Here is a 25,233-nt window from a genome sequence, read left to right as displayed (position 1 = left end):
ATTTTACATTTATGTGGTGCTAAGGATCAAACTCATGCCTCAAGCATGCTAGGTGAGCGCTCTACCTCTGAGCCACAACCCCAGCCCCTTGACTCGATTTTCTTTAGGTTTACTTTGTTGATTTCTGTCTCTTCCACAGGGTGGTCCAGGCGGTTCCAGCACTGGATTTGGAAACTTTGAGGAAATTGGGCCCCTCGACAGTCATCTCAAACCACGAAAAACCACTTGGGTATGAGGATGGCAGCCCCCAGTTGCACCCGTCCTGCAGCCTCTCCCGGGGGGTTGCACAGTTGGCAGTCCCCACTGTCTGTGTTGCCCGAGGCTTTGGACATTAGCTATAGGCTTCCTCTTATCTTCTCCAAGTTGGTGGCTTTTCTCTATCTGCCTTTAGAAACCTTCTCTGGTGGACACCTGGGGCCCTGTCCTTACCAACATGCTGGCCATCTCTGTGATCTTAGATTCCAGGGTCCCACCCTCTGACCACGCTTGCAAGTCCTCCCTTCCAGTCCACCTGATGTCTTGACTGTGACTCCAAGAGCCTTGTTCGTCTTCCACTTTTGAGGCCTCTGGTTCTCAGTCTTCCCCTTCCCCTCATTCTTACCCCTCTTCCTTTCCCAGTCCCCCTTACTCCACGGGAACCGCATCCTCCTCTCTCTCCAGTTCTGCTGGGCCCACCCTGGGTGACCTGCTTCTTCTATCCTGCTTCTTGCTCAGTCGGGCACCACCTGGGGCTGCCTGAACTAACGTGTTACATTCATTCCATGCACTCACGTGTGTGGAAAGCGACTGCTCAGAGTCTTTGATCACCATTTATGTGTCTGTCTTTCCTTTTGGCCCCACTTTCTATGCTGCTGTCTACGTTCCTGTCCCTTTTCTGAAAATCCCTTTTAGCAGCAAGACATCACCACCAACCACACCGATGTCATAACGTGGGATTTGCTGAGCTCCTGTGAGATGATAGAAATGTCCACTGATTGCACCATCTCATTCTCTCTGTGGCCTGCAGCTCCAGGCTGCCAGTCTCCTCTTTGTGGATAATCCTGTGGGCACTGGCTTCAGTTATGTGAACAAAAGCAATGCGTATGCAAAGGACCTTGCCATGGTGGCTTCTGACATGATGGTCCTCCTGAAGACCTTCTTCAGTTGCCACAAAGAATTCCAGGTATGTAAAGACCTTGGAGCAGCTAAGTAAAGGGCTAGCAATCGCATCAGGACATCCATCGAATAAAAGTATGCTTTCCCAAGAGTTCAGTGCCCCGCTGATTTCAGATAAACCCTTTTTTGCTCCTAAGGTGGGTTGTAGGCTTCTGTTTCTGTCATTTCTAAAGGGCTCTAGTGTGAAAGAATGACCCTGGAGTCAATGTGCTAATCAGACAAAACAATCCAATGTGGAGAGAAAGACAAAAGCAGATTTGTTTTGCCTGGACATTACAAGCAATAAAAATTTTAAATTAATTTGTGTGAATTAGAAGCAGTCAGGCTATTTCATTGTTTGTATATTCCTTTTCTTGCTAGACGGTTCCATTCTACATTTTCTCAGAATCCTATGGAGGAAAAATGGCTGCTGGCATTGGTCTAGAACTTTACAAGGTAACAGGGAGGATTTGTTGTTGTTGTTGTGATTTTGGAAAGAACACTAATTATGTTTTTTTAATAGGATATTAATGTACTTTGAGTAGGATTTTATATATGCAGAGTGAAGTGAAGTCTGGAATAATATTTGAAAAGCTTTAAGAACAGTGAACGTGGTTTGTCTACATATTGAGTAAAACTGTGGAGCTGACATAGTGACCAATAGATTGAATGCAACATGATAAAGAATCAGAAACAGATTATATTATGTGTGTATGTGTGTGTGTGTGTGAAGTATGCATTTTTACATGGACCATACATGTATGGGAACCATCCATAAAGATGGCATTTCACATTATTGAGAACAGACAGAATATTTGATAAATGGTATGGAGATATAAAGTTGGATTCTTGCTTTGTATAAATTTTAACTTAATTCTAGATAGATTAAAATCCAAACATGAAAATGTTAAAATGCAAAATAGCTGGAAACATAAAACTATAAGAAATAATAGAAAGTTTTATAATCTTGGATAAGATAGGCTTTCCTTCGTGATATAAAATATCCATCTGGGTGCAGTGGAGCACACCTGTAAATCCCAGTTAGACACTGGAGGCTGAGGCAGGAGGATTGTAAATGAGAGGCCAGCCCTCAGCAACTTGGCAGGACCCTGTCTCAAAGAATGAAAAGGGCTAGGGGTGTAGCTCAATGGTAAAGCACCCTTGAATTCAATCCTCAGTACTAAAAAAAGCAAAAACACAAACAAAACAAAAAACTAATGAGACATCCAGAAGCCACATAGGAAAAGTTTCATTGTTGGGCTACATGTAAAACTTCTTAGGGCCTCATAGGCAATTATACATATACAGGTATATGTATGTGTTTGTGTTTATGTATATGTGTATGTATGCACATGCATACATACATAAGCACACAAATATGTACATATAGACAAATGTACACTTGTACAAATATATAATAGAAAAAAGGTAGTCATATAAATATATCAATAAATCCATTTTATTTTTCTATGTATTTATTTTTTAAAATATTTTCAGTTGTAGATGGACACAATACCTTTATTTTATTTATTTAGTTTTTTTATGTGGTGCTGGGGATCGAACCCTGTGCCTCACACTTGCTAGGCAAGCACTGTACCACTGAGCCCCAACCCCAGCCTGATAAATCCATTTTTAAAAGAGAATATCCTAGGGGCTGGGGCTGGGGCTCAATGGTAGAACACTTGCCTGGCATATGTGAAGCACTGGGTTCAATCCTCAGCACCACATATAAATAAATAAAAATAAAGGTCTGTCAACAACTAAAAAAAATATTAAAAAGAAAAATTCAACCTTTGTAATGAACAAATGGAAAGATTCACAAGCAGCTTTCAGGAATTTGAGAGGAAAAAACCCTACTATTTCTTTAAAAAAAAAAATAAGAGAGAGAGAGAATATCCTAGTAAAATCATGGGCAAAGGATATGGATAAGCACCTGCAAACATGAAAAATCTTCAACTATTAATAGTAAGCCACGCCCTTGAAATTTGCAATTATTTAAAAGATTGGCAGCATCCAGTTTGGGTAAGAAGTTAGAGAAATAAATACCCTCGTGTGCTTTGGGTGGGAATGGACATTGTTAAGTCTTTTTTACTTATTTATTTATTTATGGGGGTAAGTCATTTAAAAAGAGCAATTTAGCAGCATGTATCAAGTTTGGAAATGTAGGTGCCCATTTACCCAATAACTTCACTCCCCAAAATCTGTCCTACAGAAATACTTACACATATGTGTCTATCAGAGGATATTTATTATGTCATTGTTCATGATGTTCACAAACTGCAAACAGCTCGATGGCTGTCAGAGGAGGATGGCTCACGTTAAGTGATGGGACACTTTGCAGTCATGAAGAGTGGAGAGAGCTGTGCAGGCTGAGGCTGGGAAGTCTCCCTTTGCTATGTGGCAGGCAAGCTGTAGGACAATTTTGGGTACCTTGTTGGTAAATGAAGAGACACATCTATTACATATGGTTTATTATGAATGCTGTATATTTATATGCTTGTGAAGGCAAAGATGGGTCAGGAAGAAAACGTTAACTAGAGTTAGCTGGTGTGGGGCACAATTAGGGCAAAGTAAGAGTCCCATTTTCTCCTGACTTCTGTGTTTAAGTTGTGTAATGGTGAGCTTGTATGAGTGTTTCTAAAAAGATGTATTAATTATTTAAAAAAATAATCCTGTAGAAGCAATATATGGGCGTCACAGAAAGTCAGAAGAGGGGCTGGGGCTGGGGCTCAATGGTAGAGTGCTTGCCTCTCACGTGTGAGGCCCTGGGTTCGATCCTCAGCATCACATAAAAATAAATAAATAAATAAATATATTGTGTCCATCTACAACTAAAAAAAAAAACGAAAGAAAGAAAATAAAAAAGATACAAGTGATAGAAGCAAATGCTTAGTATGTGCAAGGGCCCTGAGTTTCATTCCCAGCACCACTGAGAGACAGACACAGAGAAGGGAGGAAGGGAGGTTGAATATGCAGCAAGTACAAGGTAAAAATGAAAGCCCGTAATTCCAGTGGCTTCATGACTGCAAATCCTCTGAGGTAGGAGGATTGCAAGTTCAAGGCCAGCCTCAGCAACTTAGTGAGGTCCTCAGCAACTTCGTAAGACCCTGTCTCAAAATACAACATAGAAAGGGCTAGTGATGTGGCTCAGTGGCTAAGCATCCCTGGGTTCAATCCTTGGTACCAAAAAAAAAAAAAAAAAAAAAAAAAGAAGCAAGCTTCACTTTCTTAACTTTCCTACCAGATAGGAAACACCTTAGCATATCACTTTCTAAATATTTTTCTGTATAGATGAAAAAAATTTTAACCAAAACATGGTCCTCAGTCTTCTGTCCTTACCTTTCTGTTTCAACCAGTTTTCATCTCAGCTATTCAGACTTCATTAGTTTGTCCCAACATGTCCTTTATAGCTGCTTTGCCCAAGCCGATATTCAGTCCATACACAGGAGTTACATCTGGCTGTGATGTCCCCAAGGACTGTCTACCTCTAGCACAGTCCCTATTTTCATGACCATGATGTGCTGAAGAGACTAGAGCATTTGTCTTACAGAACGTCATGTTTCTTGGCTTTGTCTGGCAATTTCTTTGTGGAATTATTTAACCTATTTCTCTATTCACTGTAGTTCTTACAAAACTGGAAGTTCTATCTAAAGGCTTGATGCATTCAGGGTAAACATTTTTTTGTTTTAATTTTTTTTAGATGTTGATGGACCTTTATTTTTAAAAAATTTTTTTAAACATTTATTTTTTAGTTTTAGGTGGACACAATATCTTTATCTTACATTTATGTGGTGCTGAGGATCGAACCCAGTACCTCATGCATGCTAGACGAGCGCTCTACCACTGAGCCACAACCCCAGCCCCAATGGAGCTTTATTTTATTCACTTATTTATATGGGTGCTAAGAATTGAACCCAGTGCCTCACACATGCTGGGCAAGTGCTCTACCACTGAGCCACAACTCTAGCCCTCAGGATAATCATTTTATTTTATTTTATTTTATTTTTTTCTAAAGAGAGTGAGAGAGAGAGAGAGAGAGAGAGAGAGAGAGAATTTTTAATATTTATTTTTTAGTTTTTGGTGGACAGAACATCTTTGTTGGTATGTGGTGCTGAAGATCGAACCCGGGCCGCACGCATGCCAGGCGAGCGAGCTACCACTTGAGCCACATCCCCAGCCCCAGGGTAATCATTTTAAATAGAAACTAATAAAAGTCGGATTTCAGTAAGCTATGACCCATGAGTCACATTGGCCCCCAACCTGTTTTTGTACGACTCATGAGCTAAGAATGACTTTTCCATTTTTAGGTGGTCAGGAATCAAAAGAAGAATAGTATTTCATGACACATGAAAAGTTGTATGAAACTCAAATTTCAGTGTCTATAAATAGAGCTCTGTTAGAATGTTTAGTTGTTTACATATTACTATGTCTGCATCAGCACCACAGTGGCAGAGCTGAGTAATTATAATTTAGGCTGGTTGGTCCACAAAGCTGAAAATATTTAATATTTGACCCTTTATTAAAAATATCGCTGACCTCTGTCATAGGTGATATGCATTTGTTTTGCATCAAATCTGAAAGCATATCATAATACCTCAGTCTAGTTGGACCTTTCTATTGAACCCTTTTAGCCACTCCTGCAACAGAAGGTTATGGGAGTAGAGTTGGTTTTGCTCTTTGGGTGTCCAGCTCCTCATCCACTTTTCAACTTCAGGTTGTAATTCTCATCTAGACTATTGATTTCATTAGAAGTTCCAAAGTGCTATCATTCTGTTCCCTCTTTTACAAGGCAGACTTCCCTTATTACTTGGGACTATTTAAATTACTCAAATGAGTTTCTTCTGGAAAAGTCAAACAAATGCATAATTCCTCCTTGTTAATACGGATATTCAAAGTCAGGCTATTCATTGTGTTCTTGTTTATATATATATATATATCTTTATTTTGTTTGTTTGTTTATTTATTTATGTGGTGCTGGGGATTGAACCCAGGGCCTCAGATGTGCTAGGCAAGCACTCTAACCACTAAGCCACAACCCCAGCCCCATGTTCTTGTTTTATTTTGTTTATTTATTTATTTAGATGGTGGTGCTGGGGATTGAACTCAGAGCCTCATGCATACCTAGCAACTGCTGTCCTACTGAGCTATATCCCCAGTCCTGTTTTCTTGTTTTAGATCTCTTAATAGCCTTTGTTTTTTTTTTTTGGAACTAGGAATTGAACCCAGGGGTGCTTTTTCACTGAGGTAACTCCGGAGCCCTTTTTATTTATTTTGAAGCAGGGTCTCAGTAAATTTTTGAGGCTGGCCTTGAACTCCAGATCCTCTTGCCTTAGCCTCCTGAGTTGTTGAGATTACATGTAGCTGTGCACCACCACGCCTGCCTAGATCTTTGAGTAACTTATATTCACATAATTAAAAATTTTAAGAAATATTAAAAGAATGCTATTTAAGCTCTCAGTCTTGCCTTTGTCCCCCTCCCCTAATGCACTTATTAAACATTTATTAAGCTGCTTCTGGATTGTTCCAGAGGTGCTGCATGCTGTGTAAACTAATTTACATAAATTTATGTATATTCTTTTTTCCCGTTTTTGTATAATACACATCATTCTGTACCTCCCTCTCTCTCCTCTTCTCTTCTCTTCTCTCTCTCTCTCTCTCTCTCTCTCTCTCTCAAATATTTTTTTCATTGTTGATGGACTTTTATTTTATTTATTTTTATGTGGTGCTGAGGATCTAACCCAGTGCCTCACACATGCTAGGCAAGCGCTCTACCACTGAGCTACGTTACGACCTCAGTCCTGTATTTTTCTTTTTTAAAAACATTAACGACATATATTAGAGATATTTTCATATCAGTACTTACAGAGCCTTACCATTTTTTTTAAGATTTTTCATACATCATGGAAATAACCAGAATTTGTGTAGCTCATCTTATTGATAAATGTTTAGGTTATTTCCAATTTCCTGATAGTGGACAGATTCATATTTAAATGAATAAAAGAATCAGGGGTTCAAGTTTCTTGTCCTAAGGCATCCCCTGCATCCTCGAGGACTCCAGCCCTTCAGTGACTGCTACTTGGCATTAATCTCAAGCACCTTGGGAGGATCACAGACTTCTTGGGAGGGGGGTGTGACCATGTTTCTGCCAGAGACAACTAGGGACAGACCTCACACACATCCTGCCAGCACCCTGTGACAAAGGAGAGAGAAGCAGGCGCTTCCTCCTTTTTGCCAATGGCCGCTGGAGAGCTCCCCTGCTCTTTGGTGGGTGCCTGGGTCTTTCAATGGCCAGAGAATCTAGGAAAGGACGGGCAGAAGTTCTCCGTGCTCAGAAAAGGCGGTGGGTAGGCCTGCCTCCTTGAGAAAGGGCTGAGGCCCCTGATCCCTCATGAGGGTGTTTCTTGGCTTCTCTTTCAGGCCATTCAGCAAGGGACCATCAAGTGCAACTTTTCTGGGGTTGCGTTGGGTGATTCCTGGATCTCCCCTGTTGGTAAGTACAGAATTTGTAGGCCTATCTTTACTTTCCCTGCCCCATCCCTTGCTCAGACTTTGGGCTGTATGGTCCAGATCAAAGCACAAGGTAGCAGAATTTCTGGGGGTCCATGGAGAAGTCAGCACAGAAAGTGTTTGCCTCGGGAGCATCCAAGAAATGTGGGGTGAGGATGCATTGACAGAGCACCTACCCCTGGACTGAGTTCTCAGATTCTCGCAACAAAGGAATTGAATTTTGCAATTGGAGATATTCCGAAAGACTCAGAGGTGATGGAATATATCCTCTGGCACTCAGAATGAGTGGTTAGTGAGGATCCAGAGGCAGGTCTGTGTGACTCAGCAAGAGGACGAATTTGTGTTGTCAGCTTGTCCCCTCTACCACCCTGATGTTGGCATGAGCACTCAGGGTGAAGTTTCCATCTCTCTATCCTATTGATGGCAAGAGAAGGTGATGGTCAGGTCTTGCCACTCAGGTGCAAGGTTTCACAACCTAGCATTCTTCTTGGAGCACCTACAGGAGTTTATTTGCAGATGTCCGGGGTGTGGCTTCAGCTGTCTGAAGTAATCATTTTAGTGGGGTTAACTGCCATAGGGTTTCTCAACCTCAGTGCTGTTGACAATTTGGGGTTGCGTGATTTTTTTTGTTGAGAGGGGCCATCCTGTGCATTGTAGGATATTTATTAGCAGCAGGCCTGGCCTCTGCTCATTAGATGCCATTAGCATCACCTCAGTGTGACAATCCCAGAATATCTCCAGCCAGGCATGATGGTGCATGCCTGTAATCCCAGCAGTTTGGGAGGCTGAGGTAGGAGAATCACAAGTTCAAGGCCAGCCTCAGCATTTTAGCAAGGCGCTAAGCAACTTAGAAAGATCCTGTTTCTAAATAAAACATAAAAAGGGCTGGGGATGGGGCTCAGAGGTTAAGTACCCCTGGGTTCAATCCCCAGTAACCCCACCCTCAAATCTCCAGATGTCAGCAAATGTCCAAGGGGGGACAAAATCATTGCTGATTGGAGACTACTATTCTATTTTTTTTTTTTAAAGAGAGAGTGAGAGAGGGGGAGAGAGAGAGAGAATTTTTAATATTTATTTTTTAGTTCTCGGCGGACACAACATCTTTGTTGGTATGTGGTGCTGAGGATCGAACCCGGGCCGCACGCATGCCAGGCGAGCGCGCTACTGCTTGAGCCACATCCCCAGCCCGAGACTACTATTCTAAATTAACAAATGGTGACTTTTCACAAACCAAACTTTAGAATTAGGAATCAGAAGAGGGGTTGTCTCTGGAAGAGAGATAACAATTGACCAAAGATAGTATTTTCCCCCTAAGTAGAGAATTTGGCTTGTTAAAGAGCCACGTCCCTGGTGGATTGGGGATGTTCTGTTGCTCCCTGGAGTGGTTATTTCTAGCCCTCCAGCCTGACATCTCCAGGGTAGGACTGAAATTGCATGAATCAAGTTAAGTTGAAAAGGAAGGCTGCTATTGGCTTTTTCTTGGCAGAGGGACCTCTTAGGACTTCACAAAACTGCAAGAGCCTTGGTCAGAGGCATGAGGACCAGCAGGCTTCCTTGTGAGACACCGCTCTGTAGCTCACGTCAATGACAAGGTGCTGATGAGGTCGGATGCATCAGAGGGCTGCAGTTTCATAACTGAGCAATCCTTGTTGGGAGCACAGATAAGAGTAATTTGTGACTCAGAATTCCAGTGCTGGTCCTCACACTTCCTCATGGGATCTAATCACAGTTTCACCACAGCACTAAACTTTGCATGTGCTAATTTCATTTAATCATTACAAAAGCTGCACAAGATGAATGCTGCTATTATCCTAATTTTGTATGTGATGAAAGAGAGACTCAGAGAGGTTAAGTAACTTTCTTAGATCTGTACAGCTTAAGTGTTAGAGCCAGGACTCAAACCCAGGCAGCAGGGGCTGATATCCATACACTTAAACCACGATGCTATGTTACCTCGCCAGACCAGAAAACGTAGCCTGGTGGCTTTCTAAGGGCTGTTCATTCTGTTCAGAATCTACCTTCTCTCCTTGCCATGACCCATTTCCCTTTATGAATTTGCCTGTCTGGATCCTTTTTCCCCCATACTTTTTATTGGTACCTTAGGATTGTTCGTAGTAGTGGAATTCATTGTTAGATATCCACACATGCACACGGCATGATAATATAATTTGGTCAATTGCTTGTCCAGATCTTAATCTGCCCATCCACGGGTACTTTAAGTATCACTCCTCCATCCCCAAAGCATTCCTTTTTTGAGATGGAAGTACTGTTAATTTCCATGAACACCTTTTTTCTTTACTAGCTAGAAGGGAACATAATCAAAAGAATCCCAGCTATTTGATATCACACTCAGGTAGATCACAGTCTTCAAACTCCCTCTTGCCTCACAGTGAGTGTCCTTCAACGTCACTTCCCCAGAACGGAGCTGAGTCTTCTGCCACACTCCCAGGAGCAGATGTAGCACTGTCCTCTGACTGGACCTCGGTCTGACTTAGGAGACTGACTGCTTGGTTTTCTTTAAGCTTCCTGAGTGGCCTGTGTTTGCAGACGTCATTTCCAGCACTGCAGAGTGTTAATAAGAGAACCGGAAAAGGTTCACTAGACAATCTTTTTCTACATAGGAACCTGCAGGACAGTGGTTCTAACTAGTCGCAGCTCCAGTGACTTTGGGTATACAGATCCCCTTGTCCCTGTGTAGTCACCCCAGTCAGTCTCCCTAGGGTGGGGTTCATTATTTCATACCCAAGAGACCAGATCCAACTTGTCCTGAAATTAGAAGCGATTCCTCTCAGTCCCGGGGTGTCATTTAGGCACTGGGCTGTGGGTAGGACAATTACAAGGAGTTCTCTAGGTTAAGATAAGCGCCAAGTAGGGCCGCCATCCAGGGCAAGTAAAGCAGCCACCGGAGGGAAAAAACTGCAAGAGTCTAAACTCGGAAGATTGTCTGCTCCTCATTCTCCCAATATGAGAATGTCTGGGTTCAGCAAGTATTTTCCAGATCACTGGCCTCATACTTACACACACATTCACTGGTTTCTTCCCAGAAATCCCTGTTCAAAGACACATGCACCAGCCAGTTGCAGTGGCTCACGCCTGTAAACCCAGCAACTCACAATGGGTCTAAGGCAGGAGGGTAGATCACAGGTTCAAGGCCAGCCTCAGTAACTTAGACCTTGTCTCAAAATAAAAAATAAAAAGGGCTGGGGGGAATGGGGTTGTGGCTGAGTGGAAGAGTGCTGACCTAGCATGTGTGAGGCACTGGGTTCAGTCCTAAGCGCAGCATATAAATAAATAAATAAATAAATGTCTATTGACAACTAACAAAATATTTTTAAAAGGCAGGGGGGGTTGGGGGGTTAGGGATAAACTTCAGTGGTGGAATGCCCTTGGGTACAATCCCTAGTACCACAAAAAAACACACAAACACACATGGCTATTGGCCATCATTGTGGACCACACAGCTCCAGAGCATTTCTGGCTTTACAGGAAGTTCCTCTGGGCAGTGCAGGTCTACATCAGAGGTTGGTAAACTGTGACCCTGACGCCTACATCAGTAATTTTTTTAATTGGAACACAGCCACACTGTTCATTTACCTGTTGTGTGGCTGGTTGGAGTCTGCACAGACAAGAGTTGAGTAATTGCGACAGTGATCAGCTAGCCTGTAAGGTCAGGTTATTCACTATCTTTCGCTTTATAGAGTTTGCCAACCCCTGATCTAGATCAAGCAGAAAATGAGATGCACTAGAGGATTATAAATGATTTGGTATTTCTTTTTTTTTTTAGAGAGAGAGAATTTTTTAATATTTATTTTTCAGTTTTCGGTGGATACAACATCTGTATTTTATGTGGTGCTGAGGATTGAACCCAGCGCCCCATGCGTGCCAGGCGAGTGCATTACTGCTTGAGCCACATCCCCAGCCCATGATTCGGTATTTCGAGAAACTATGGCTCAGGCTTAAACTGGGGAGGTGAATGTTAGCTAGGTCACAGAGGACCTGGTATACCCTGAGATGCCTGCATTTTTCAGGGTGAACAATAAAGAATACCTGTTCCAGGAAATGCTATACAGAGAGCTCTGTGGTCACATAAGTTTTGAAAGTGCTAAACACTGGCTCCACCTCCCTGGAGTCTACAGGCATATTAAAGACTCTGAGAAGTCCTATAGTAAAGAGATAGGATCCATTTTGCATAGCCCAAAGTTTTCAATGAAAAATTATTCTTTTTTTGTGGAGGGGGGGTACCAGGATTGAATCTACAGGTACTTAACCACTGAGCCTTCCCCACAGACCTTTTTTCATATTTTATTTAGAGTCATGGTCTTGCTGAGTTGCTTAGGGCCTCACTAAGTTCCTGATTTTAGCTTTGAACTTGTGATCCTCCTGCCTCAGCCTCCTGAACTACTGGGATTACAGGCATGCATCACCACGCCCTGCCAAGAAACTATTCTTTTCCTGGCACCTATATTAAAATCCCACAGAGGGCTGGGGCTATAGCTCCTTTGGTAGAGTGCTTGCCTCACATGCACACTAACATGAGGTTATTTGACACAGACTTTGGGAACTTGGTCTTAGGGAGGCATTGAAGGCTTCTAAGCAAAGCCGTGACATTTTCTTTTTTTTTCTTTTCTTTTTTTTTTTTTAATAAAGAGAGAGGGAGAGAGAGAATTTTAATAGTTTATTTCTTAGTTTTCGGCAGACACAACATCTTTGTTTGTATGTGGTGCTGAGGATCGAACCTGTGCCGCATGCATGCCAGGCGAGCGCGCTACTGCTTGAGCCACATCCTCAGCCCCAGCAGTGACATTTTCGAAAGTGCTTTATATGTTGACATCCTTGATTCTTACTTGGCACCTCTCCAGGGCACTTGTCTCACCTCGTGTCCAGGTAGCCGTGAACTCACCTGGGCCAGCTCACTGTGCTCCTTGTTTAAGTGTTTATCTTACTCCTGTTTGTCTCCTTGGGCTGTTTGGTGCCCTCATATCCTTGGTCCCTTCTGAGTGTGGCTGTGGAATAGACCTGAAAATCGTGTGGAGAGCCACAGACAATTGAGTTATTAGCTAGAGTCTCCCCACCAGAGGAGCAAACACGCGGAGCGGAGATACGAGGGCAGGAGATTATTTTAGGCTGTCAAATCCTAGACGACTGCAGATCCCAGCCTGCACCACTCACGCTCGGCCTGCCTGTGAGGATGCTCTGCTGGGTGTGACTCCCTTGCTGGGCCAGTATCAGGTCAGATGAACGTGCCATGAGCCCTCAACGTCATCAGAAGGCCCCACAGCTTTACCCCACCTCTCAGCCACCAAGGCCTCCTCCCACCTCCTGTGTGGGTGCTAGGGAGCTCAGCAGCCTTCCCAGCGGAAGCCACTGGACATCCAGCACCTGTCTTTGGAGGAAAGCCAATGAGGCATTTCTCTGGGAAGACAGCCACACCCCACTTAATTTGTACCTATGTCATTTCTTTAGATTCGGTGCTCTCCTGGGGACCTTACCTGTACAGCATGGTGAGTAAGTGGGTTCTCACCTTCGCACCCTCCGTGGGGAACAGCCCCGCAGCCCTCTCCGCTCTGACCTCCTCCTGTCCCCAGAAAGAGGAAGCTAGTTGAGTTTGCACAGATGGTTGATAGCGTTCCTTAGGGACAATTAGTCCAAATTAAATTAGAGACTCTAAGCAACTGCCAGCCTTGGGGAGAAATTCAAAGAAAATCAGCACACTTATTTCATTTTTTTTTCCAGATATAAGAGACATAATTTTAAGCTCCCTTTGTAGCATAAGAAATTGGAAATCACCTCAAAGTTGAAAGATCATAGGGAACACCCACATACCCACCTTCTCAATTCAGTTAATTTTCTACTGAATTTCTCACATCATCAAAAAATTGTGACTTGGACTGGGAATGTAGCTCAGTGATAGTGCACTGGCCTAGCATGCATGAGCCCAGAGTTTGATCCCCAGGACTGATGGGGGACTTGTGACAATACCCGCTCACGTGTGAGCTCCCCTGTCTCCTTCCTCCCACTCTTTCTCCTGCCCATCCTTGGCCACTGAAACACCAGATTTATGTCCCCAAGTAAAGGATACCTTTTTGTCCTTTGTTTGCATTCCAGTCTCTTCTGGAAGACAAAGGTCTGGCAGAGGTGTCCAGTGTCGCGGAACAAGTCCTGGATGCTGTAAATAAAGGGTTCTACACGGAGGCCACCCAGCTGTGGGGGAAAGCAGAAACCATCATTGAAAAGGTAAAGAGGACATGCTCAAGGACCATCATGGCTTGGCTTTTTCCCATGGGTACAGCGGCCCAGGACTGGTGTGGTCAGGATTGGGTTGGTGTCTCTTCTGGGTCTCCCCACAAAGCTTGAAATAATTACATGCAAAATGATAAATCTGACGGATCTGAGCCGTGTTGTAGTGACCACTTAAAGAGTCAGAAAGTCACCAATGCCTGCCAAACTTGCTTGTCCTTGACTGTATTCTATAAGAAGACTGTGTAAGTGTAAAGAGTTTGGAGATTTTTTTTTTTTTTTTTTTTTTTTTTGGTACCAGGGATTAAACCCAGGGGTGCTTAACCACCGAGCTACATCCCCACCCCTTTTTATTTTTTATTTTGAGACAAGGTCACACTAAGTTGCTTAGGGCCTTGCTAAGTTGCTGAGGCTGGCTTTAAACTTGCGATCCTCCCACCTCAGCCTCCTGAGTTGCTGGGATTATAGATATGCTCCACCGTGCCCGGATTTTTAGCTACTCTTATTTGGATCCTTGCCAAGCAACATTCTGACTCCAATGTACCAAAGAATGCACCAGCTGAGGACCCTCCACAGCTCTGACATGGGCCCTGGGTTGTCTCCTGTGGTGTCTAAGATGGGTTCTGATGAGCTTGAACCTGAAGTGTGGGCTGACCCAGCTGTTTTCTGCACCTTTAGAGCTGCATCTCTCTCTGGTGCTAGTAAATTTCCAAAGCTAAAGCCATCCTTGGAGGCCATGTGCCTTTCTTTTTTACACCTCATGATAGGGAAAAAAAAGAAAGAAAGAAAAACAGCCAAATGTACTTGTGTATTTCAGAACGCAGATGGGGTGAACTTCTATAACATCTTAACTAAAAGCAATCCCACGTCTGCCATGGAGTCAAGCCTAGAGTTCACCCAGAGTCATTTAGGTGAGTGAACCTTAGCGCCCTTAGCTCCTGCATCAGTCTTCATCCCAGAAGGAACCCATCTTTTAAAAAGCTTTATGAAGGTATACTTTACATACCACAGAATTCACCCATTTTTAAGTGGATAACGGGTTTTAGTTATTCACAGAGTTGTGCAGCCATCACCACGATCCAGTTTTAGAACATTTCTGTCACCCCAAAGAGAGCCCACATGTCTGTCTGCCGTCACTTTTCTTTCCCACACCCGGCCCCAGGCAGCCACTGATCTGCCTTCTGCTTCTCTTAGTTTGCCTTTTCTGAACATTTTACAGAAATGGAATCAGACAATAGTCTTTCGCATCTGGCTTCTGTTGCTTAGCATATGCTTTTCTTTTTCTCTTCTTTAGCTTTCTTTTTTTTTTTTTTTTTTTTTAGGCTATGCTAGGAATCCTATCCAGGGCCTGGCGCATGCTAGGCAAGCACTTTGCTACACTCCACACTCCCAGCCCCCGGGGAACCAGCTTGTGTCCACCCATTTACCATTTACATGCAAATTTTCTAGGGTGTCTCCTTGGCATCTGCCAAAAAGCTGAAATAGTCCAGGATCATGGACTATCTTATCCCAACATGCATGCACTAGAAGGCTCATTCTAGACCTAGTTATCTTATTTTCCTCCCCAACAACCCAATGCTGGATGTGCTTAGTCAGATAGATCCCCGAAGAGCTGAATTTAGTGGTCTTTCTGACTCAGGTTCACTTCGGAGGCAGAATGCCTAGAATCCTCCCTCATAAGAGGCCTGAACAGCTGTAGGAATCTTGCTAGATTCCTCTTCTCAGCAGATTTTCTCGGGCTGTTCTGGATCACCTCAATGGCCCACAGTGCACGGGATGCAGTCATCAACACGAATAGTCTCTCCTCTGTCATTCTGTTCCCAGCTTTCTTCCTCCCCCCGGGGTGAATCCAGCCCAAAACCTCCCTCTTCCTGCCCAGCTTCCCCAGCAGCTTGGGAAAGATGTCCCCATGGTCATGTTTCCAGTCCTTTGACTCACTGCCTCCCTGTTTGGTTTCAGTCCGTCTTTTTCAACGCCACGTGAGACACCTACAAGGAGATGCCTTAAGTCAGCTCATGAATGGCCCCATCAGAAAGAAGCTCAAAATTATCCCTGAGGATATCTCCTGGGGAGGTACTTATGTGACCTGATTTGTAGAGTTTGAGGGAAGAAAGTGCAACTTCAGAGGTCTTAATTTGCACAGTGGGTTTCGGTGGCGATGGTATGTTACAGGTAAAACAATACTACCTGTCCACATTTTGCAGATGAGGAAGTAGGTGGAGAGACAGTCGATGACATGTCAAGTTTGGTTGAAAGCAAGGGGATGGCAGGGAAGCGGGTGGAGAGAGAAATGGCAGGTGATCGGTTATGAGTCAATAATTGTGGAAACCTAGTATGGGTATATGGGAATTATATTCTTCTCTTTACCTTGGTAATGGTTTGGGATTTTCCATAATTTTATACGTGTGTGTGTGTGTGTGTGTGTGTGTGTATGTGTGTGTATAGATAGATAGGTAGATATAATTTTATGCATATGTATTTTACATATATATGATAAAAAAGCCATGACCAAGGCTGCAGCTGGTCACAGATGAGATGTCCAGCCAGAGGTCCTCTGAAGGATGCAGATATGCTCATGGGCTTGGTCAGATCTTGACCAGCTCTCTTGCCAGCCTCCCCAACAACCCAATGCTGGATGTACTTAGCCGTGTACCACATTCTGGTCTGAAGGCTATAGTACGGAAATATTGGTGTCTCAAGAGACCAGAGCCAGGAGGAAAGCCTCAAAAAGTTCCCCGCTTAGTCCAATAGGGAAGCCTTAAGCAAGCAGCACTCTCGAGTTTCTGGAGGAAAAACATTCCATGCACCTTGAGAGGGGGTTTGGTTTGTATCTGAGATCCCCCAAGACTGTGGGGTCAGGAGACCCCTTTCTAGGGTGTCTCCTTGGCATCTGCCAAAAAGCTGAGATAGTCCAGGATCATGGACTATCTTATCCCAACATGCATGCACTAGAAGGCTCATTCTAGACCTAGTTATCTTATTTTCCTGGATCAAATGCAAGGATAGAATATGTGTGAAGCTGCAAGGGGAGGGTACCACTGCAGAGAGCTGTCATGCCACGGAGCGACGTGGGGAATCACAGGAGGCCAAGTGTAGGGCACGCTCACGAGCACATCTTTTCTGCTCACCACCCTCATTTTATCTTCATGATGATTTTTTCCTAGCCCCAGTGAATGGGCAAGGTGACTATATTTTTGCAGATGATTGCTGATAGAAAGAGGAAATAAAACCAAAACCAAAAACCTCTCTTTGGCTCCATATCTGCCTGTGTGTGATCAAGAAAGGACAAATTGTTCTTGGACAATACCCCAGAGTCTTTTTTTTTTTTTTTAAGAATTTTTTAATATTTATTTTTTGGTTATCGGCGGACACAACATCTTTGTATGTGGTGCTGAGGATCGAACCCGGGCCGCACACATGCCAGGCAAGCACGCTACCGCTTGAGCCACATCCCAGCCCACCCCAGAGTCTTGAGTTGCAGTCTGTAGTGAAACTTACATCTTAGTGTCAACCAGGCCTGAGTTCAAGTCTTAGCTGGCTACTGACAAGCTGTTTGACTCTGGGCATTTTCTCGGCCTCTCTGAGCCTCATTTTTTAAAAATTTTGTCCAAGTTAAGGCCCCTTATCTCTCAAGGTAGTGATAAAAAAAAAAAAAAAAAAACAATAAAATGCTCACTTAGCACCGTGACTGGCAGATAAATGGTGGCCTCTGCTGTTATTGTAGTCATCCAATGTGATGCTGCTGCTGATGGCTATAACCCAGCAGGAATGCTGGGTTGCCTGGCTCCTCTCCAGCCCGGGGTCTGTTGTCCCTTTTATTTTCCTGTGGGCCAGCTGTGAACTGGTTTAGTTCTGGTTTGGCTCATTGTAAGGTAACCAGCCTCATTCAGGACTTGGAAGGTGGCCCTGGTATTACTCAGCACAAAAGAAAGAATAACATTGGCCCCAAACACAGTTTATTCCCTAGGTGGACAAGCTTAGAGTTTTCTGGGCCTTTGCCTCCCTGTTTCCTTACACAAAACCACCTTCAGGTTTCCATTTCCTATTAAAGATGGCATCTGCTGTCATCACAAGCTCCCAGTGATCGGATCACGTGTGCTGCCCGGGTTTCTCGTCTACTCAGTCAGCTCAGGCACAGCCTGCAGACCCGGTGGGGCCCTGTCTGTGGAGCACCTGTCCTTCAGCCTTTGCTAGGAGGTCCTTGGTGGTGACTCCTAGATGCTTGGGCTGAAAGAGACCTCTTGTTCTGGCAGATTCCGAGCTTCTACCTCTTTCTTCTTTCCCTTATTCAGCCCAGTCTTCTAGTGTCTTCCTAAACATGGAGGGGGACTTCATGAAGCCGGTCATCAGCATTGTGGACGAGTTGCTGGAAGCCGGGGTCAATGTGACTATATATAATGGACAGCTCGATCTCATTGTGGACACCATAGGTAGGAAGCATTGCTGAGGGACACATCGAGGCTGTTTTATGGATTGAGCTAGAAGGGAACCGGTCATGGACACATGAGTCTTGGGGTTGGTGACATTGGTGCCAAGAGGAAGGCCATTTCCTGCTGTGTCCATCTACCCCTGACCTTGGCTCTTCAAGAAAGGGAAGCTGCATGCAGCTGTGACCCCTCAGAGAAGTCTGGGCCCTTCAGGTTTTGAGGCCCTTGACTATGATTAAAGGACAGGACAATGCCTGCCCCCTAACAACTCTCTGTGCCCAGGGGAAATGGCTTGTGGGATCCTGAGCACTGCCCTGTTGCCTTGCTGGCCAGCCTATGCTCACTCCTGGTTTCAGCAAGGCCAGGCGGAGGCTCAGAGACTGGGTCTCAGAACTGGCAGGCACAGCGAGGCCCGAGATGTGACAGGCGTGAGTCTCCTTGATGCTGGCAGGATTGAGTGGCCTTTTGACTTGTAGGCGAGGACACCAAGGACAGCTTAGAGAGCTGCTGCTTTCTGCCATGAGCTGCCCAGGTGATCCTTATCCCCTCTCATTCCTGCTCCTTCTCAGTCCTCCTGACAGCCCCGTCAGCCTCCAGGGGTCCCTGGTTTCTTTCTAAAGAGCAGAGGGCAGTGAGAGAATCAGAGGCAAAAATAGCTTCATAGCTGTTAGGTTCTCACTGTTAGCCTGAGTATCTCTGGGAACCTGCTAGAAATGCAGGTGCTAAGGCCATACCCAGAACCACTGAATCAGAATTTGCATTTAAACAAGATCCCAGCGAATTTTATGTTGCACATTATAATTTGGGAACCACCAAGTTATAAGACCTAGTCTCCCTCCTTCCCCTCTCCACACATTCTACCCAGGTGTTAATACCTGGCTCTTCTCTTTGTCCCTCTACCAGGACAGGAGGCCTGGGTGCGGAAGCTGCAGTGGCCAGAACTGCCCAAATTCAATGAGCTGAAATGGAAGCCCCTGTACAGTGACCCTGAATCCTCCGAAACATCTGCTTTTGTCAAGTCCTACAAGAACCTGGCTTTCTACTGGATTCTAAGAGCTGGTCACATGGTGAGAGCCAACTTTTGTTCCAAATTAAAATCATGCTGAGCTGGGTTCCAAGATGACATAGCAAATGGAAAAATTTATGTTTGGTATGATTAGACACAGTTGGAATATAGGTGCCCTGAAAACGTTGCATAAAATTAGCTTTAGGCAGAGCATGGTAGTGCACGTGTGTAATCCCAGCAGCTCGGGAGGCTGAGGGAGGCTGAGGGAGGAGGATCGCAAGCCAGCCTCAGCAACATTAAGGCACTAAACAACTCAGTGAGACCCTGTCTCTAAATGAAATACAAAATAGGGCTGGGGGTGTGGCTCAGTGCTCCTGAGTTCAATCCCTGGTACCTAAAATAAAATAAAATTAGCTTTGGCTATGTGTATAAGCAATGTTTAGACTTGGGTCCCGTCTCTGAGATTTCTCATTCTGTACATGCACATATTCCAAAATATGAAATCCAAATCATTTCTGTTTCTAAGTATTTCAGATAAGGTATACTCATCTCGTATTAGTGTTTCATTCCTGTTAGGTTTGAATGAATATAAACTCATTTTAAAGAGTAAGTCCTCCAGGGGCTGGGGATGTGGCTCAAGCGGTAGCGCGCTTGCCTGGCATGCGTGCGGCCCGGGTTCGATCCTCAGCACCACATACCAACAAAGATGTTGTGTCCGCCGAGAACTAAAAAATAAATATTAAAATTCTCTCTCTCTCTCCCTCTCTCACTCTCTCTTAAAAAAAAAAAAAGAGTAAGTCCTCCAGAGAGAGTTACTTTGGGCTCTGTGTCCTTTATTCTTGGTTTAAATGAGTTAATTAGATATTTTTCCCTTAACAATTTGTCCTGGTCTGGGAAGAAGGGAAGAATTGCCTTCCTTGGCCATTTTCAGGGAATGAAAGTGAAAGCCTACTTCTCTGTCAAGCTGAGTCACAGAATGAAGGAGCAGGAGCATCTCCAAGCAGTGGTGGCCCCAGGATGTGTTAAGAGGAGTCTTTGGGTGCAGCGATGAGCCATGAGCCTGTCACACTGCAGCACTTACAAAATGAACATACTGCCTTCCCTTAGGTTATTTGTTGATTGAGCGACTTTTCTTGAGTTGAGGGAGGTTATGGAGGCCTTAGTCCTGCCCCCAAATCCCTGTCCCACCCACATACCTGAAAAAGAGTTTAAGAAACTTTGGCAGGAGGCAGAGGGACCCCAGAGACTTCTTAGAGCAAACATCTGGTTGTCTGTTAAGTGCTAAACTCTGTGCTATATAATAAGTACTGGCAGCACAGAGATGAATGGTTCATAGTTCCTACCCTTAAGAAGTTCATGGTCTAGGGTACAGTCAGGTCAGTAGATTTGTGTGCATGTGTGTGATACTGGACAATGAACCCATGGTTGCTCTACCCTAAGATACACCCCTTTTTTTAAATTTTTCATTTTTCATTTTGCTAAGTCACCTCTAAATTGCAATCCTGCCTCAGCCTCCTGAGTCACTGAGATATCAGACATGTACCAACATGCCCAGTGCAAATAGACTTTTTTTTTTTTTTTTTTGATACTGGGGATTGAACTCAGAGGCACTTGACCACTGAGCCACATCCCCAGACCTATTTATTGAGAGACAGCGTCTCACTGAGTTGTTTAGTGGCATGTTTTTGCTGAGGCTGTCTTTGAACTCGCAATCCTCCTCCCTCAGCCTCCCAAGCTATCGGGATTACAGACGTGTGCTACTGCACTCAGCACAAGTAGACTCTTAATAGCATGGAGTAAGCAGTGCGGAGAAGGGATTGGACCAAGGAAGGGTCCCCAGCCCAGGCTTGGGGGTGTAGAAGTTTGGCCCCTCCATGATGAGCAGGAGTGAATTAGGTAAAGAGGAGAAGCAAGGAGAGCAGTGTGTGCACATGCTCAAGCGGGGCCTGCAGGCAGCAAGGCCTCTGGAGATGAGCTGAGGAGAGGTGAGCTTGGAAGGGGGACTTTCCACCCCACCCTGAGGAGCTCAGAGGTTAAGGGGCCACGGAGGGGACAAGCAAAGGAGTGCAATTGCCAGATCTATCTATGAAATAATCTTCGCAGCCGAGGGCACGGAAAAAAACTAAAGCAGACAATCTATAAGGGAGAAAAATAGAAGAATTTGCTCATGCAGAAGACAGGAGCATTGGCAGGACTTAGTAATCATTTGGGATGGAAAAGAAATGAAGGGTGGCCTCCTGGCTTCTGCTCCAGCACCCTGGCTTGGGGCAGGGAGGCAGTTTGCATCTGCTGAGTTTCATTTAACAGCCAAGTGCATAGTCCACAAGTGCTTCATATATAAACTGAATAGGTAAGGTCTGCAGTCAAGACCTGGAGATGAAGGTTTGGGAGTCAGAAACAGGAGGACGCAGCAGGACTGACTGAAGACTTACAAAGCAGAAGAAGAGCCACAGTGAGGTTGAGGCAGGCACTGCAAGAGAAGTAGGGAGACCTAGGGCAGGTGGCATTTCCAAAGCAGGGTGGGGCCATTCATATCAATGCTAGTGAAGACACAGACCAAGAACTGAAATGCAATGCCTGGATCCCAGGGTGGCTTTAGCATCATGGTGAGCGCTTCAGTGGAAGGGCAGGCCCCAAAGCCAGGTGGAAAGTGGGAGAACACGAATGAGGAGTGAGGGAGGAGATGACAGCTTCCTTTAAAGGGAAGAATGTAGCCCTCCCCCTGAGAGGACAAGCAAGGCCACAGGGTCTGCGGATAAGGGGCATTATCTATGGCTCCGTGTATCTGAGCACCTTCATACTGACTGGGTTAAAGCTAGCAGGAAGTCTTAGAGCAAAGCACTAGTTCCATGCACTAACCCCTTGCTTCAGTGTTAGAGTACAGACCCATTTCCTCTTGGTTTGTCACATTTAGAACAACAGACCAGTTGGGGACAGGCTTAAAATAACTCTTACAGAATGTTGTTGTCACCGCCTATCACTTCCCCTTTATTTGATTAAATGCCTTGCCTCCTGGGGACTCTTGATTGACAGGGGAATTCCAGGACAGAAATGTACCAGAGAGAATCATGGAACCAAGGATTTCAGACCCAGAAGAATACCTACCTGCTCTACCTGTCTCTTTGTAGAGGAGAAACTGAGGCCTGTGACCCTACCTTTTTAGGTGGTGTATGGGAAAGAGTTTTTTTTATTTTTTATTTTTTTGCAGGATTGAGAATTGAACCCAGGGATGCTCTACCACTGAGCTACACCACTAGCCCTTTTTATTTTGTAATAGAGCCTTACTAAATTGCCCAGGCTGACTTGAACTTTTGATCCTCCTGCCTTACCTTGGGAGTTGAGATTACATTTTATTCTAAAAAGCTAAAGGAAAACAAAAGAAACAACAGAAAAAGGCCAGATGCCACCCACACCAAGGGTCTTGTTTGTATTTGTTCAAGGCTCTCCTGTTAGCCTTCCCTCAGTCTCTCCTCCATGCACTTCCCAACCTGAGATCCCATCTACATAGAGAATTCTTTAAAATGTTTAGCATCCTCTTTCCTTGAACAGGCTGATCCCAGCACCCTGAGCATAGTCCCTGTAAAGAAATCTATAAGGGGCTCCTGGGGATACAGCTCAGTTGGTAGAGTGCTTGCCTCGTGCGCAACAAGGCCCTGGGTTCAATGCCCAGCACCACAAAAAAGGAAAAAAACGAAATCAATAAGGCCTTGAGATGTAGCTCAGTACAAGAGCTCTTCTGAGCATGCGTCAGGTCCTGGGGTCCATCCCCAGCACTAGGGGGAAAAAGGGGGAAAAAAAGAAACAGATCAGCCCCAAATGCAATAAAACTTTCCTACGCTGACTTCTCCAGGCCCCTGTCACCCAACACAGGGGGAGCTCAGAAGAACTTTAACCCAGCACAGGGGTCATTTCCCAAAGGGACTCTCTCTTTAAGGATGCACTGAGGTGCAGCTGTCCCCACTGGTGTTGTCTCAGGGCTGGCTCCCTCCTGGGAGCAAGGGTTCAGGATATTGTCCCCAACCTCAGCCCAGGAATGGCACTAGGAGCACTAACTTGGATCCTGCTTGGTTCTAGGTTCCTTCTGACCAAGGGGCCATGGCTCTGAAGATGATGAGGCTGGTGACACAGCAGGAATAGGAAGTACCGAGCTGAGAGGAGCTGGCGTGGCCTGGAGGCGCAGGAGCAAACCGAGGACTGGAGGAAGCTGTGCTCCTCCCTGAATCTAACTCAGGCTGGGATTGTGAAGGCCCCTACCAGCTGCCACAGCCTCGGGCAGCTTGGGAATCATTTCTGCTTCTTAAAAAACATTTTTTTTAATGGATTTGTTTTTATCAAAGTGAAGGATTGTCATAGAGTGACTTTTTCTGATTGCAAAATCAAAGGATATGATTTGTTTTTTAAAAAAGGCGGGAAATACAGTTAAGCAAAGAACAAAAGAAAGACTCATACCCTCCCTTTCCAGGGGTAAGCACTGCTACCAATTCAGTATCTAGCCTCACAGGTATTTTTTGGTTACATATATAGACATTTATATTTTTTACAAAAATGGAATCATGGCTATATTGTTATTTTACCATCTCCGGTGTTCAGAGATCAATATGTCCTAAACACCTTTTAATGTCAATAAATTCTTCTGTGACATTTTTAATGGCCTCTGAGCATTCCATTTTGTGGACATACTATGGTGTATTTACCAAATTCCTGGTGGTTTCCCACGAGTGATTTCTAGTTTGTCACTATTTTAAATGGTGCTCTGGTGATTATTCATCCTGATGGTTCTAGCTCTATGTACCTTCTTGCTATTTGCTTACAGTAAATTTGTAAAAGTGTGATTGTTTAGCCAAAGGATTGCTACATTTCTCTGAAATTAAAATAATAAACTCAGGGCTTTTAATTTAATTTTTTTCTTTTTGGTACCAGTGATAGAACCCAGGGACACTTAACCACTGAGCCACATCCTCAGCGCCCCCCTCCCTTTTTTTTTTTTTTTTTGTATTTTATTTAGAGACAGGGTCTCACTGAGTTGCTTAGGGCCTTACTGAGTTACTGAAGCTGGGTTTGAACTTGCAGTCCTCCTGCTTCAGTCTCCTGAGTTGCTGGGATTACAGGCGTGCACAGCTGCGCCTGGCGAGACTTTTAATTTTTAATTTGCAGCTCAAAGTCTGCACAAGGGACCTGATACTTCTGAGACTGTCCTATAATTGGAGGATGGTTTGGAAAACCAAACCCAAAGTCTATTCCTGCAGAATGTGGCAGGTTATATACTCATGGATGCAGGCTGAGCCTCCAGCAGGATTCCTTGGTCAGAGACTTTACTCTGAACTTCACTGTTAGTGAGCAAGCAGTCCAGTGTGCCCTGGAGAGGAAGAACATTAGAAATGCCTGTGCTGGGTCCCCCTGGACTTTACCAAGGCAAATCTATTTTCCTGCTGCTTTTGCTGTGTATCCTTCACTGTTGAGGAAGGAAGAAAAGAAAGAAAAATCTAGCTATGAACATAACCTGCTTTTGAGTCATATAAGTTCTTCCGGTAAATCACCAATTTACTTATTAATAAATAAGTAAAATTTAAAATTGAATTAAAACACATTGAATTCCCAACCTTTTCTTCCTTCCTAAAAATTAAGTCAGTGCATTGGGACCTGGGGATGTGGCTCAGAGATAGAGAACTTGCCTAGCATGTGAGGCCCTGGATTCAATTCCAGCACCACAAAAAGTTAGGGCATTGGGCTGGGAGTGCATCTCAGTGGTAGGATGCGTGCTGAGTATGTGCATGCTCCTGAAGGTTCCATCCACAGCACTGCAAAAATAAATAAAAAGGATAGGTCTGAACCAAATGCTGGTTTGGCTGGGTAGTCTGGGTCTTGGGAAAAACTCAATTGAAAATTAAGACATGCAATCTGAGGACGATACAAAGCTAGATT

General features: G+C 44.4%; 1 protein-coding gene across 1 annotated transcript in view; it reads left to right on the top strand.

Moving 5' to 3' along the window:
• Positions 1–24,195, top strand: part of SCPEP1 (serine carboxypeptidase 1) — a 32,432-nt gene extending 8,237 nt beyond the window's left edge. The window contains exons 3-13 of the mRNA XM_081270595.1: positions 140–229; positions 1,007–1,162; positions 1,516–1,590; positions 7,552–7,624; positions 13,105–13,142; positions 13,747–13,875; positions 14,696–14,789; positions 15,838–15,951; positions 18,171–18,308; positions 19,209–19,372; positions 23,386–24,195. Of these exons, the coding sequence (XP_081126721.1) occupies positions 140–229; positions 1,007–1,162; positions 1,516–1,590; positions 7,552–7,624; positions 13,105–13,142; positions 13,747–13,875; positions 14,696–14,789; positions 15,838–15,951; positions 18,171–18,308; positions 19,209–19,372; positions 23,386–23,448 (1,134 nt within the window). The 3' untranslated portion in view covers positions 23,449–24,195. The remainder of the gene's footprint in view (positions 1–139; positions 230–1,006; positions 1,163–1,515; positions 1,591–7,551; positions 7,625–13,104; positions 13,143–13,746; positions 13,876–14,695; positions 14,790–15,837; positions 15,952–18,170; positions 18,309–19,208; positions 19,373–23,385) is intronic.
• Positions 24,196–25,233: the final 1,038 nt, after the last annotated feature.

This window comes from Spermophilus citellus, assembly GCF_964194105.1.
Source record: "Spermophilus citellus genome assembly, chromosome: 17".
Lineage (NCBI taxonomy): Eukaryota > Metazoa > Chordata > Mammalia > Rodentia > Sciuridae > Spermophilus > Spermophilus citellus.
The sequence above is the reverse complement of the archived record's forward strand: the minus strand, read 5'-3'. Positions and strand labels throughout refer to the sequence as shown.